General features: G+C 40.0%; 1 protein-coding gene across 2 annotated transcripts in view; it reads right to left on the bottom strand.

Annotated features, from left to right (window-relative positions):
• fmnl1a (formin-like 1a) overlaps positions 1-16546 on the bottom strand; it is a 30336-nt gene that overhangs the window by 11639 nt on the left and 2151 nt on the right. For both annotated transcript variants that reach the window (XM_083780687.1, XM_083780686.1), the window contains 10 exons: positions 12705-12788; positions 11490-11576; positions 10175-10248; positions 9312-9395; positions 8877-9002; positions 6436-6544; positions 5112-5188; positions 4239-4332; positions 1080-1154; positions 176-286 (listed from right to left, as the gene is read on the bottom strand). In XM_083780687.1, coding sequence (XP_083636813.1) covers positions 176-286; positions 1080-1154; positions 4239-4332; positions 5112-5188; positions 6436-6544; positions 8877-9002; positions 9312-9395; positions 10175-10248; positions 11490-11576; positions 12705-12788 — 921 coding nt within the window. The remainder of the gene's footprint in view (positions 1-175; positions 287-1079; positions 1155-4238; positions 4333-5111; positions 5189-6435; positions 6545-8876; positions 9003-9311; positions 9396-10174; positions 10249-11489; positions 11577-12704; positions 12789-16546) is intronic.

The following is a 16546-nucleotide window of genomic DNA, read 5'->3' as shown; positions in this document are numbered from 1 at the left end:
ACTGAATACAGTTGAATGAAGTGTATACTCGGGTGAGGAAGAATCAAGGCCAATGTGAATCATGGCCAGTGGGGACCAGGCAATATCGTATCCGGGAACAGTTTGAATCAAATTGACTCGGTGTGAAATCAGCCCCAAGAGTGGAAATCACAATCACAATCAAGCATCAGCTTACCTCCAGATACTGGTCTAGGCCGAGGTGAGAGAACTCGTACTGGAGATGGACACGGAAGTTCATGTTCTCCACCGAGTGGACCACGATGTTTATGAACTGCATGCAGGCCACCTGGTGAGATGTACGGTACACATTTGTAAGCAAATTATTTTCAAGGCATTATCTGTGCCTCGTTGGTATTGAACAGGACAGTGGAGACAGGCAGGAAGACATAGATGGACGAGGAGTCATGCAACACTGGTTCCAAACTGGGGATTCGAACTCAGGACATTGACATTTTTAATAATGCATTCGAATACCTGATGTACCAGAGTCGCACAGCGATAACAACTTGCGTTTAAGCAAAAGGCACATCATGTTTTACACATAAAAATCACTTGTCCGTGTCAAACAGTGACACAGATTACATGAAATTAGGCTTAACTGCTTGTACCCCCGAGGATACCATCCCTCCTTTTTTCATTGGCAAAAGTGTCAGCCATTATCTAGACCAGTGGTTCTTCTTAATGTCCTGGAGGGGGAAGCTTTAGGGCCTATTCATACTCCTATTTTACCGCTGTTTCGGCGCTGTAGTGCCGAAATGATTTCGGCTCGTCAGAAATTTTCAGTAGCACCGAAGAGCCGACTTTAGGACGGTACCCGCCCCCCCGAACCTCAAATGACGTCAAATTGTAGGCTTTACAGCGCCGAACCGACTTTTATTCGGCTCTAAAATAGGAGTATGAATCGGCCCTTAAACGTTCAAATAAAAACGAGAGATTGTTCAAGAATGGCATTATCGCTATGTCTGCTATATAAAGAATAATGGACCAAAGGACAAAATATCAGACAGAATCATGGGATCCCAGAGATAAAGATCTTGTGGTCCGTGGCCTAATCATACACATTAATGTTGATCACGTACCATGAAGTCAATGTTGCTGTCGTCATTGGCGAAGTAATCCATCAGCTTCTCAAAGCGGTTCTTCTCTCTGCTCACCTGAGAAAGAGAATGTGTTAAAAAGAAAGTCCACTCCATGTTCTTTTGTGAGTTCATTTCTGAAGCCAACCCATGAAAGTCCTCATTTGTTTTTGCACTCTGCATATATCTAAAAGCAAGCAAACATCTGGTATTCAGATCGGCACTCACTGAAAACCAGTGTGAAGTACTGTATTGCACGCAACTCAGTTGTAGTGTAATTACAACACTCACCTCATCATCAAAGACAAACGTAATCACCTGATATACAGCATGTCTTTAATCAGCCTCTCATTGAACAACAAACCAGCATGGGACTGCCAGACTAACAGGAAGTTAGTGTTGCAAGCGCTGCTTTCTCAAGCAGTGTGTGTGTGTGTGTGTGTGTCACACACACGCCGACATGTGAGCACCACACGCAACGTGTGTTGCAGAGAATTGTATCTACCTGTAGTCTAGGGTCTAGGAGGCTACTAGACAGAAATAAGTGAAGAGGGCACAGAACAGATAGTATTTTAAACAGACTTATAGCTTGTTACGTAGACAGCACTAGAATTGCATTTTATGTAGTCATAGCACTTTATAGTACACATGTATAATATATTATATAGTATGTATAGTTTACATAGTTACTCCATTGTTACGTTCTTAGTTTATACATGATTCATGATAACTACTTTTTATATATGTGATGTACGCCATGCTTTTGTTATTGCTTCATGTAAATCGCTCTGGATTAAGAGCGTCTGCTAAATGCCTAAATTGTAAATTGTAGAACATTATTGCTCAATTGATCATCGGTGCGTGAGTGCGAGTTCCTCTAGGCGGAGACGAGGAAAAGTGGAGAACGAACGATACCGACAAATAACTACTGAGCATTGAAACCATTTCAGATACTCAGAATCAATGTGTAGCCTATTGAAAAGTGTGTATTTATGATACTAAACCTCATTGATGTGTACATTAGAATGCAACAACGGCCGCCTGACGTTGATCCCTTCCTCCTCTGGTCTCATAACACCAGGCTGTGCATTCTAATCTATGCTATACAGTTTGCACAGAAGCACACACTTCATTCTAGAATTGCCTACACCGTGTTATAGACAACATTATGGCAAAAACTAGGGGTACAATATTTACATTGCAATTAATGTATGGGCAAATCAAATGGGTTACCAAAACGAACAAATAAAAACCTCAGTTCAATCAGAGTGGACTAGACCAAAGGGTCCTCTGGAGCCATTGTTCTCACAGTGCTGTGGAGATTTGGGTGTTTTGCGTCATATTGGCATATTAATGATGGATTGATTCTACAGGCATATAGAGGGCCGAAGTCTTGATGCCACTCGCTCATCCATCCCCTGGTTTGTAATTTCTCTATGGAGAATAACATAGGGTCATCTTAAAATCGTCTCATACACTATCTGTCTCCGCGATATTGGCGGGGAGGCGTCTCTGTATAGTTTACAACTTTACACCATCAGTCACTCATATTTGAAACAGTCCTGTTTCTAGCAAAAAATGTAACAAATTCGTTCCTCATAGACTTTTCGGAAAGTATTTATTTAAAGACGTTTACGCCGCGGACAAAGCAGACAACAAACAATGTTTAGGGCCGATCAAATAATTTGTAAGAAGAAAAACAAAACAAAAAGTGTTGTATCCTGCCTTTTTTTCCTTCTAATTATTTGATCAGCCCAAAACATTGTGTTTATTGTCATGATTTGTCACAACGTCTTTAAATACATATTTTTTTTAAAGTCTATGAGGAAAATGAACGGGGAATTATTTTCCGGGTCTCTCAAGGGGGAGGGACTGCGACGCTCTATTGGCATACTTAACAGCCCTGTAATGCTAAATGAGTTTAGCCAAGTTTGAGGTACTATAAAAGTCCTTTATGGCCCTTTTGTGGGTGAGACTTGATATCAACATTGAATTGATAAGAAATTGTTTTTTCTGACGATGTAAACCACTTCGGACATGTGGAAATGAAAGCCTGGTACCGAGGCGGTGTGGAATAGGGCTTTTAAGGTTTACCAAAAAAGAAAACATGCATTAACATTGATAAACCACAGGGGGGCATAAGGAACCCAGATGCCTGGCTTCTGCTTCTCAAACTTGTATACTTTTTACTCCAGATACCTGATGAAGGTCGTTTAGACCGGTTGTCATCTAATAAAACTACTACTCTATAAGTGAAAGACAGTGTGCGGGACCCTTTTCTTCTCATACTTTTTACACCTGCCATGAATGTAAACCTGGTCTTCCATCAAACAGATATCCTGATGAATGTAAATCTGGTCTTCCATGATCAAACAGATATCCTGGCTCACTGATATATGCTTCAGTTGCACAACAGTATACAGATTGGCGCCCGCTGGCCAAGTGGTCCAGGCGCATGCCACATATAGGCTTTGTCCGGACAGCGTGTTGCGTGGCTGCGTGTCTCTCCCCTTCTCTCTCTCCCTCTTTCCTGTCTATCTTCACTTGAAACTATCAATAAAGGCAGAAAAGCCAAAAACTCCAATACAGGCCTGCTGGGTTAGTGAGTTTACATTTAGAGCTATTGCTCTACGACCTGTGTGTGCACACAGCTCTGCTCTTTCTAAATAAGAGTATGTATTGGATATATTGTGCCAGGAAGTTAACGCATCGTGTTAAGCCCGATTTATACTTGGTTGCGCACCGGAAACAAGCAGATATGCAAGCTCACATCGCATTGCGTCGCAAGCTTGTTGATCGCCTATTTTCGGTGGGCGACACCCACACCCGCACACAACTAAGGGTCGATTCATACTCCTATTTTACCGCTGTTTCGGGGCTGTAGTGCCGAAATGATTTCGGCTCGTCAGAAATTTTCAGTAGCACCGAAGAGCCGACTTTAGGACGGTACCCGCCCCCCCGAACCTCAAATGACGTCAAATTGTAGGCTTTACAGCGCCGAACCGACTTTTATTCGGCTCTAAAATAGGAGTATGAATCGGCCCTAAGTATGACTCAGGCTGCAGTCAGAGGACGAGTAGTCAGAGAAGGGAAGTTTGGAAAGAAATAGCACAAATGAACAGATGTGATGCAATTATAGACCATATGACGATGACGCCTCACCTCTCTGAAGTTGTCAAAAGCAGAGAGAATGATGTCGTGGCCTCCTCTCACCAGACACACGGCAGCCAGCAACTCCAACACCAGCGCCTTAGTTCTGTCACAGAGGATGGAGTATAAATTAGAGTTCTCATTATGCACTTAATGTCCTCAAAGTCACGCATCCAACAAGCTTTGAACTGAGCAGATTGAACTAGAGCATATATGTCAAACTCAAGGCCCGGGGGCCAAATCAGGCCCGTGAATGAATTATCTTTGGCCCGCGGGATGATATTGAATTAGTATTAGAACTGGCCCTCTGGTATATTATTGCACGGACCACCATAATACTACAAGTCCAGGATCATAGAACAAGAAACTGAGCTTAATAATAATAATGCATTTTCAGTTTTAAATGCATTTACTTTTTTGCTGTTTGCCGTTTGGGACGTCCTCCTGACCGCGGTGCCCGTGTGTTGAAACACAGTCCGGCCCTCGACTTCTACCAATTTCTTTATTTTGGCCCACCGTGTATTTGAGTTTGACATCCCTGAACTAGAGATAATGGCCAAAACACATTGAAAACAGACACTTTCCCCCAATTTTAGATTGCCGATTTTCAGATTGAGTTTTGGCCATTGTTGCCGTTTTTCTTTAATCACACGGGCTAGGAAGGTCGGACAGCTACAAACTAGATAACGTAGTAAAGTTCACTTTGGGCTGCATCCAACACATCCACTTCCGTTGGTCTTACCGTTCGGCTGCTAGGGACAGTTGAAATGTAACATTTTATGGGGTAGTAGACCCGACAACGTCGGGTTGTGTCGGGTTCGGGCAGGGTCGGGCAGAATTTGAGAACTCTGACTAAGATATGGACGCACGCATTTATGTACGTACCTGCCATTCTTGCTGTTGAGACTGAGGGTGATCTCATTGACACAGCGCGGATGAGTCATCACCAGGTTAAAGCCAGACTGCAAGAAAAGGAGAAATGAGTGTTTTAGCACTTAAGACAGATTTCTAAGAATAGAAGATCACAATGCATTCAGATCGGAAGGCAACATCCTCTCTTTTTATCTGGCCAACAAGGTGTTCAATGTCGTAGACAGGGTCAGATATCTGGGTCACATCATTAGGGATGACCTCAGTGATGATGATGATGTACAGAGACAGCTTTGTAAATTGTACATAAGCCAACATGTTCTCAAATTTTGTATGTGTACTGATGATGTCAAGATAGCCCCTTTTAAAGCTTAATGTACGCCACTGTGTACTGCCCACTTGTGCAGCTACAGTAAAGGTAAATATAATATGTTGCAGGTTTGACCATGCCTAAGAGGAGCAGCATCAGGTACTCTTCCGGTTTCTGAAAACACTGGAGAGAGTATCTGTATGTTTTTTAGATTTTTGTATTATGTTTTTGTTGCCGTTTTTAATTTCTGTTGCATTGTCCCCTGTATTGTTAATTGTTATGAACCATGTAGTCTGAAATAAAGATTGATTGATTGAATGAATCACATCAAAACATATTGTAAGCTTGTAGATATGCGGTGTGTGTGTGTGTGTGTGTGTGTGTGTGTGTGTGTGTTACCAGAATGGTTTAATTATACACCTGTTGTTTTTGTTGACACCAGTTACAAGACACTGATTCTAGAAGGTTTCTGATTTGTACATGGACAAGGCTTTTCAAGAAGCATTCAAAGTGCTAACCGTTACTTAGAATCATAACAAACTTCGGGTACAGATAGACTCTCCATATCTATTGTATAATATTATTTTCATTTGTGTACGTTTTGTTTTTGTTTCTGTGCTAAATGTATTATTATTCTTTTTTTTTTCTTTTTTTCCTTTGAATGGGGGTGGGGGGGTGGGAAGGGTTTGTGTGTGTATATGATGTGATTGTTTGTTAAGTATGTCTTGTCTTTAAACCTGAAAATGTATAAATAAAATTGTAATTTAAAAAAGAAAAAAAGATAGACTCTCCATACTAATATTTGGAAGCCTGGGACATGTATATAAACTGACCATCAGTTCAAGCCTGAACATCGCTGGCATGAGAAAGAGCAAAGCCAAACAACTTTTATTGCTCTGTTTCAGCTGTTATAGGCAGTTTGTCTGTGTGGAGGGGAAGCTGCTATATGTACCTTTAGGTGCCCATCAACTGTCTAACACTGTTACGTGCGTGCGTGCGTGCACAAGAAGCAAAGGGCAGGATGAGTACCTGATAGTTCATGATGGCTCTCAGACACATGATGCACACGTGCACATCATCCCGCTGGTTGGCTGAATGTGGCTTCTTAATATGGATCCTGTGTGTCAGAGTGCCTAGCCTGCAAAGGTGACATGTCAGATGATTGATTACAAATTTTGATTTACAGTTTGTAGAAACAAAAGCACCAAGTCAATACAAAAACTGCTACAAAAGAACTAAGACTTGTGTAAACAAGTCTTTTTTTGGGATCCACTTTCAATTCATCAGAACATTTAAAGACGTACAAATACACTTCTATGAAAAAAAATGGAAAACATAGTTAAAACATTTTTTGGGAAAAACAATTTGTGTACAGTATTGAAAAATCACACCCGTGTGAAGTGAGTGGCGCTATTAAAGTCTAACTCATGTTGATTGGATGATGTAATGGTGATGTAAAACAAACGGTGCCAACACAAACATTAAATGCCATTAACAATAAAGAGACAATATGACGTAATGAGGCACATGATGGCGTAAGTTTTCCTTACATTACTTGCGCAAGCAGAACACGCAAGTAATGTTGTTTGTCCGGTGTATGTGCGTGCGTATGACGTAATGATTAATTTGTATATATGGTATTTCAGATTACATACATGTATAGGGGCATTACCTTTAATCCACGCGACACTGAAACATATCATTACGTCACCATCGAGAGCCGGTTATAAGCTGGCATTGGTACATATCTTCATTACGTCATACGCAGCTACGGAGATACGCATCAAACAACCCGAGTAACCACAGTATACCGCTAATCAACTTACAAATTACATAATTCATACATGTATATGTAATCTGAAACCCATCTTTATTACGTCGCCATTGCGAGCCAGAGATTTGAAGGTTCGTAGCGGTTGACAGTACTTGCGCACTAGTAGGTCATTTATGGTCTACTTGTGTGCAAAGCGCAAGTAGTCACTTGACAGAGTGCAGTTCTAAAGATTTCTGATTTCTGATTTTTATTATTTTTATTTACAGCCCCTTGAGATGCAGCATCTCATTTTCAAGAGGGACCCATAAACAGACAAAATAAATACAATAAAGCATACACTCTAGATGTGAATATAAGGAAGTCCTGAAACGACTAAATGATGAGATGGATCTAAGAGATAGAGGGAGATTGTTCCAATCAAATGGGGCTTTGTAGCAGAAAGGACTCCGCCCAACCACACTGGAGATTTTGGGGATTTTAAAGTACGGGTATTGTAGATGTCTTAGTGCAGAGGTTCCCAACCACTGGTACTAGTACCACTAATGGTACTTGAGCCCTCTTCTGGTGGTACTCAGAGGAGTCACCCAAAAAAGGAGACAAAAGTGGAATGATATATATATTACTACCGGAATTTCTTCTGACCAAGCCATTGGTTGAAAAAAAGCTATCCAACTGTGCTGAAATGAGCATGACAGCACACCTAGCCGTTAATTAATAGAAGATTTGAGAACGGATTCATCACATTAGAAACATCATCAGTTGTGCTGATTAGTGATTAGACAGTTTTGTCAGAGCAGCAGCATTATTGGCTTAGGAATGGAACAAAAAGGGCAGGTATACGCTCCTGTATTTTAACATCAGTTATTATGGCGGTACTTGGAGAGCCAAATATTTTCTGAGGTGGTACTTCAGTATAAAAAGGTTGGGAACCAATGTCTTAGTGGATATGTCGAGGTAGACTGAGTCAGGTACTGCTTCAGGGCACCTAAAATAAATGCATTTAAAAATGAAGAGATACCAGTGTAGTTGCCGTTTTGCTTTAGGCTCCAGCCAATTGAGTGATTTGTAAACGAGGCAGTGGTGGGTATCATATGGACATCAATACAAACCTGCACAGGGAGTCATATAAGACAAACATTAAACCTGTGTAGGAGGGGCTAGCGGGGGGTAGAAGTTGCTGTACTCGGTCGTCAACCCTAAGCCATTGCAGCCTATCAAAAAGGGGAGAGGTGAGGTGGGTTCTGGCACAAGTACCGTAGTAGCCTGACGAGTTTGTTTTGGGATGGGTCTTTGAGGTGCTGTGGTACCATGAGGTGCATGCATAGTCACTAATTGGATAGTGTCTGGAGTGATTTTGAATTAATGATGTCTTTCATTTTATATAGGATTGCTATTGTTTTTGATATTTTAGTTTCTATGTCTATGATGGGGTTTATTGTCAATCATGATTCCTAGGACAATAAACTCACCTGGAAACCCCACATAGACTACTTAAAAACTAAAATATCAAAAACAATAGTATCATCGGTGACACCTGTGAAGGGGCCCAAGTTCTTTCCAAAATGGTGTGTGTGACGTGTGTTCATAGAGCCCATTAGGGGTCCGGTGTCTTCCTCAAGGACACTTCGACAAAATACAGTCCATTTCTGAACATGTATGTTCCCATCTTAGGTTCCCATCACTCTAAGGTTCCTACCTTAGAGTGAGGGCACGGGCTCTGGTCATCTGCTGGGGGCTGCTGACACTCTTATGCAAGTCCTCCAGTGACAGCTTTCCTCTGTCTGATATTGTGCCACCATTTTCAACTGAGTCAACATCAAACCTATGGTGAAAAAAAATTGTATATAAGATATACTTTCATTCACAACACAAATGCTCAATTTATGTACTTTTGGCACTTTGACCAGATCACTTGAAAGAGTTACGATAAGTTCACATGGTTTATGCATCGTAAAAAATAAAACACATTTGTCTTGTTCTTGGTATCATGTCTGAGCACACAGAAGCGAATTCCAAATCATAATTAGTTTTGTTGCAAAAGATTATTGAATATTATTGCGAGTCTATGTCATAACTCTCTCTCTAAATGGCTCTGACTTTGCCATGATGTCAGAGGCCAATATCCACTCACGAGGAGTCGCTCTGTGCATGTGACAGGTACTCCACCAAAACATCCAAGCCATTGTTCTGCTCATTGAGAAACTCCTGGGCCCACCTACAATCAAATGTGATGGAAAAACAGAAAGAGGAATGGATTAAGGACAGCCAAAGTCACTCGTGAGTCGTGACTATTTATATATAAAATGACTGATGATGATGATATATACGGACAATGTCGGAAGCTGTATGCTCAAGCAAACACTATTGCCCGAAAGTTCTGTCATTGTTCCACCAAAGTGAAAGTGTCCTCGTTCAAGGCATACTGCACACCGCTTTATACTGCACATCTGTGGTCATGTTATAAAAAATCTAGCATGCACAGGTTGCAAGTTGCATATAATGATGCCATGAACACTCAGATGCCAGATGTTTGTCACTGCTGGAGTGAGGACTTTTAAAGCACTCCTAAGAAATCTAATGTTTAAGTTTATGAAAAGGCTGGATGTGTCAACAAACAGTATCATTGTAGCGCTTTCAAGCCCCTCAGTGAGCTGTTCACGTTATACATCAAGATTAAGGGTACACTGGCTAAAATGCCTGTATGTTCTGCCTGTGGGTTAAGTTATGCAAGTTATGTTTTGGTTTTACATTCTTTTATGATTTTTATTGCCTGTTGTATCTCTGTATGTTAACCCCGTGTATGTATCCCTATGGACCTGAGTCTGCTAATAAAGTTCAATTGAATAATACACTTCTATGAAAAGAATGTGTTCTTGTTCAGCTAGACACCAGGAAAACACCTAAGGCTGTGTCACAGCTGTAAATCCGTTGTTGAGCAACACATGGCGTCCGTGACACTTTGTCAAAGCTTAAATGAGGCTTTTTGGCGCTTACCCAATGTGATTGGTGCGAAGGGATATCTCCAAGTCTTTAAGGATCTGGGTGGCATCTTGGTCACGCTTCCTGAACTAGAATGAGTGAAAGAAAGCATCTATAAGGCATTAGAGTGACTGTGGAATTACTTTGATTGTTTCATTGAATTTTAGGCTGCTAAATTTGTATATAAATACCAATACCATTATTGTGGCGCTTGTCTGCCCGCACAGAATACAAAACTCTGATGCTGGCATTCAAAGCAACCAAAGGTATGGCTCCCCCATATCTTACAAGTATGATTGAACCCTACAAACCCTCCCGCGCACTCAGATCAGCCAACGCAGGGAAACTGGAAGTACCCTCACTAAAAACGCCGGGACAACGCTCCACACGTCCCAAACTCTTCTCCCTTCTGGCTCCAAAACTGTGGAATGCACTTCCCATTGCAGTCAGAACTGCAGCATCACTCCCAATCTTCCGCCGTAGCCTGAAAACCCACCTTTTCAGACTCCATCATGGCCCATAGCACTTACCCTAACCCCTTAGATAGCATTTCTGTTGGCTTAGATAGCATTTGACACAGACTTATAGCATGTTATGTAGACAGCACTATAATTGTATTGTATATAGTCATAGCACGCCATAGTACATATGTATAGCATAGTAGTGAATATGTATAGTTTTATTATGTATAGTGTATGTATAGTTTCATCATATAGATATTCCACTGTTACCTTCTTAGCTTACGCATGTTTCATGATAGATGCTTTTATGTGATGTATTCCCATGCTTTTGTTCTTGCTTAAATGTAAGTCGCTCTGGATTAAGAGCGTCTGCTAAATGCCTAAATTGTAAATTGTAAATTGTCTCTATTCCATTCGGCCTACTCTCTTCCATTTATTATTATGCCAAGTCCTTCTCTACTTGTTTTTATGGTGTTTTTTTAAAGCATTGGGAAAGTAATATAAGACATCATTCTGCAGGGAAGTAATGTATTGCTTATAATTGAAATCAAATAGGTAATATGTAATTATTTAGATATTTTTATTGAGTTGTCATGATATTATTATTTAAAGTTGTAGACAATGTACTGTAGACAATGTAGACATGTCTATCAATTCAGGCAACATATGAATTGCATTACTAATGTTACAGTTATTGCATTACTAATGTTACAGTTAAAGTGTTTCATTTCTTTTTGTCTTGGTGGTGTGGGTGTTTCTTCTTAACCATGATATAGAGGACTGTTTATGTTAATGATCATGAATTTCTACATAATCTACATAATACAAAAAAGAATGAACACAACAGGAGAGGGATTCTGAATACCAACCCTGCGTGGCACCCCGCCTTGGTCCTGGTAGTAGCTCTTGATCTTTGTCAGATAGATGGAAGGAGGGTTCTTCACTTGGAAGCGTTCCTACATGGGACAGGTGGACAGACAATCAAAGTGGAGGAGGGAATCAGTGAGATGATGTGACCCTGTAAAGCAGTGGTTCCCAAACGTTTTAGCTTGTGACCCAAATGTAAAAAGAACCACAGCTCATCTGCTGAAAAGTGAGGTGCTGGAGTCACAAAGGGATAATGAAAAAAAAATAAAGGGGAGCTCTGCACACTCAGATCTGTGCACAATCAAAGGATTTATTTTTGCAAGCTTTCAGTCTACTGACCTTCTTCAGGCAGCTTGTGACCCAAAAAAGAAATGAGACGTTTGCCCGGGACCCAATGAAACTAGTGAAAATAGCAGATCTACAAGCTCACAACACGCCGCGAAGTGCCGCGTTGTGAAAAATCTTTGAATTTTGTTTTTAATTTGGCTTTTTTGGGGAATGTTTTTTGAAAATGTCTTGAAATTAGAAACAAAAATGTTGGAAACAAAAAAAATAAAAGTGACCATACAAATGTGTCCCCGAACCACAAATCAACCCAGTGATTGGGAACCAGTGCTGTAACAGTACATGTGTGACGTAACAGCAGTGTGTTCTCTTAAACTGTTTAAGCCACAAATCCTCAGACATCCGCTGCCGCCACAAGGTCCATGGGTCTAAGCTACAGTGACTCTTTTTGTTCAAAATGAGTCAAAAAAACAAGAGCATACAAAAAGGCACATGTTACCCATCCCAGCCCCAAGGTTCCCGCTCCGAAAGAGCCACAACCTTGGAATCATGTACCATTAGCAAACAAAAATACAATGTACAAAAACAAAAAACAAATAAGTTGTTAGTATATACACACTACAGTGACTTCCTACAAAATCATGACTTGTATTTTGCATGGAGCTATGCATTACACACCAACGTTTTGGGATTATATACTGTGTATATATATATACTAATGTAATGTAAAACTAGCCATCACAGTGCCTCAAGAGAAGACTGGAAAATAATACTGCTGAGCTAATCTGTTCATTGTATAAAGTTGTAAACGTGAAACTCTCACACTCTCATGCTTATTTGTATTATTTTAGGTGTGCGATACACATGCCTAAAATAGTCCATCTACAACAAGCTCAGACTGAAGAGGATGTAGAAATCAGGCTCTACTGTACCTGATCACAAACCAGCTCCCATTTCTTATCGTTGTCATACTGACTTAAAAGCTTCAGTTTGTCTGGGGGTAGGTTCATGTGGCCCTGAAAGAGAAGTTGGGGGTTAGTAAATGCAACAGACACAAAAGTGACACAAGACACAAACCGGTTTTTTTAACATTGGTGTCAGGAGGAACAACAAATCCCTAATAATGTCTGGCAACAGCTTGTGGTTTCATTTTCATACACAATAAAACCCCCGCATAGGCGGGTTTACAGGCCCTTGCTTTGCAAGTGAACGCCAAACTCATGGTAGGGGTGAGGGAGGGGTCTCATTGTGGTTCTGTGGAATAAGACTAGAAAGACAAGAAAGAAAGAAAAAAAAAACTCAGTAAGGACAATGTGTCTTTAAGTTACATTAACCTGTCCTTTTTAAAACACTATTTGGAAACTTAGCAGAAATGTGTTCGCCGTTCTTCTTACTGATGCGTTTCCCATTCGCTGCTGAACGACCTTCACTTTCTCTCACTCACAGTTGTTGATGGAACAAATTGTTCCATCAACAACTAGTTTAAGAGAAGTGACGTGAGATCATATTATCATTCTTCTAGATATTGTAGGCGTTGGGCAGGAAATGTTGGGTAGGGACTATACTTGCTTCCGAAGCATAACGGAATATCTTTTATGCACATATTCTGAAATACGAATGTCATCTCAATATGCTGCATATTAATTCCCTTCATGTTGAAACTCAGACCTTCTACTATGTGACATTTGTATTCTATTTGAGGGGGAAAGATTCATAATCTGAGTAGATGCAAAGGGTGATGGATGATAAAGACAATTATGCATATTTATCCAATTCTGTCATATTATTTACAGACTGTTCATTATTGAATTATTATTGTGGGGGTTTTACTTTAGGGCCTAAGGTAAAACCTCCACAATAATTCCATAGACTGAAAATGGCTCAAATAGCGAGAGTGATAGTGATAGAAGGTATTCCTCCTGCTTCTAAATTCATCACCCATTCATTCCATGAAAACCACCATTGCATGAGTAGGAAAGGGGAGTCCCACACTCCGTCTTCACTTAGGAAACTTTTATTGATACATTTCGGTCGGCTGGACCTTCATCAGGCATCATTGATTAATTCTAATTAATTACTCCGACGCACATGTCCCTCCATAGGTGTGCATAACGACTTTTTCTTCAAAGCCACCATTGCTAAATAATAAAACTGAATTAAGTAGTCACAAAATGTTTTCAGTTCTTTATGGCTCCAAGGAAGGGGTCTGTCAATCACTCATTCAACATTTTACTCCTGCAACATATCTCTTATAGGGCAGATTAATCATAGTCCTATTAATTCTCTAAAAATAGCAGTATGAATCAGCCTAAAAACTACTGGTTGGATTGCCATAGAGCTTGCTGTGATTGTGAACCTTCATGCTAAACTCTATAATGATTATTTTGGATGACCCCATGGCCTTTTGTCTAACAAAACAGTTTTTTAAGGTAAACCAGTAAAACCACAACCACATTGGTGTGGTCTACCTTAAAAACCGTTTTGTCCTTTAGGCCTCAATTTTCAATTGCACACCCTATGGGCTGTATTTTGCGTGTCTTACCAGGTCTTATTCCCTAACTTGAGTAAACTAAAGACCTGGAGGCGTGATCAATGCCATTTGGCTATTCTGAGTGTCCAAAGAGCATTGATCACGCCTCCAGGTCTTTAGTTTACTCAAGTTAGGGAATAAGACCTGGTACTTAAGACACGCAAAATACAGCCCTATGGGTGCCATTTTGAAGATCTGTTTTACAATGGGGTAATACATAAATTGCCCTCGCTCTGCGCATAATCGTATTATGAAAGGCATATCGGCCCTTGTTGAACGCACACACATATGGCATACGGCGTTCCTGAATATTTTAGCATTGTGGGAGTGTCCATATGTTAATTATTTTCGCTTTGCGCAATTTGCTATTAAGCCCCTTGACCTAAAAACACTCAGCGCATAACGATTAGACGTGGGTCTGACCACCTCATAAACGCAAAAAGCACCGTTTGATTTTACACTTGAGCGGCTCTGGGAGGCTGCTGGAGTGTTGCCATGTCTGTTTATTATAAGCGGCTTCTTTTTCTGTAAAGTTGCTTGTAAATATTGGTAGTTGACTAGTTGTACTAGTTGTGGTTGCTTTTCTTGTTTCTAAAGTGGTTATTTGGGCTTTTCTCCTAATGTTGTTTAAACGAGTGATCCTCACACAGCACATTCCCATGTCAAGGATCCCCAGATGAATGCATTTGCCCAACTAAGGACTGCTAATCCAAAAATGTAATTAATTTTTTCCAAGATTACTTTTGAAAATAGCAGATCTATACCAGCTCACAATGCATCACATTCATTCATTAAAACTATGAACTCTGACTGCAGGGGGGTATATATATAATGATCATTATAACAATGTGCAAGAAAATATTTAAAAAGAAGGAAGAACTTTATATTTGTGGACAATCAAAATATGTTTTTTTATTTTAATGTGGCGTCATTAAAATTAATCTGGATATGGCAGACTCACTATCTAGAAAATAAAAACATGGCACTTCATTTAAAATAGGTTACAGACCCCTGTTATATGCGCTTATTTTTATAGACCTATTTACTTGTTTCTATGAGACATGGCAACAGCCTCTTTTTGCTCTTTTTTTTGTAAAATGTTGAGATTAGAAACGGCCATAATTCTTTCATTTCTCAACCTTAAAAAACATCTCCATAATCCTTGGGAAGTTTGCTTTCATATGCTGTATCACACCCGATTCAAGTCTTCTTCAATAAAATGCTACGAGCGAAGACCATATACCATCGGGGCCACAGGCACAGCATTAAGCAGCAGCATTCAACTCATTCCTTCATCATGACTTGAATGAAATAAAATATAATAAACGTTATTTTACTGGTGTTTTTCAATAGAAACAAATTATTTTGAGGCATAAAGGTGACAGCATGCAGTGCAATAGGAATAATTAACCCAAATGTGACAAAGTCATGTCATGTCTTCTATGGTGCCAGCCTGAAGAAATGTAATACCACGATCCCCAAAGTGCGCATTCCGTATGCGACATCAGCTGACTGGTAAAGAGAATAGTACGGACATGTTGATTGGGTGCGTCTCAAACACGCCTTAAACACACCCATGACTAATTCAAGGCCGTTTTGCGCAATCCACGGGGTGTCGAAAGCGCTTCTTAACATGCCCAAAATTGCAATATGACATACAACACGCCCCCAGCTCATAAAACTGTAATATTATGTCATATTATATGAATTGCTTAATGGAGCCCTATATCTCCAAAATCTACTGCATTTGGGCAGATTGCCATGAAACTCAAACTTTCCAACTAGTGCAACAGTTCAACCTAATCAAATCGATGATTTAATAAATGATAAATAATCAATAATTTGAAAAGGATAATCAATTAATAATCTATCCCTAGTTTGGGCATGTCAGAAAAGTTTCAATATATATATACACTTTTAGATTATTTTTTAATTGCGAAAAATAAATACTACCATGCAACACTTTGTGAGCTTGTAGATCTTCACATTTTTGCATGACAGTAGTGCCATGCAATAGGCATAAAATAATTGATTCATTGATAGGCCTATACACCACATTTTTATAAATATTCGTTTTTGGTAGAAAAAAAAGAAAAAGTTGCCAAGCTCACAATGCAAAGCATGGCCTTTTTTAATGACGCTTTTAGACTGATGCTAAGTTCTTTGTTGCGGGAACCCATTTTGGTGTTTCAAGCATTATGTTATACTTTAGCTATTGAAAAATAGAAGATCTACAAGCTCATA

Source organism: Protomyctophum parallelum (genome assembly GCF_964188405.1).
Source record: "Protomyctophum parallelum genome assembly, chromosome: 13".
Classification (NCBI taxonomy): Eukaryota; Metazoa; Chordata; class Actinopteri; order Myctophiformes; family Myctophidae; genus Protomyctophum; species Protomyctophum parallelum.
The sequence above is the reverse complement of the archived record's forward strand: the minus strand, read 5'-3'. Positions and strand labels throughout refer to the sequence as shown.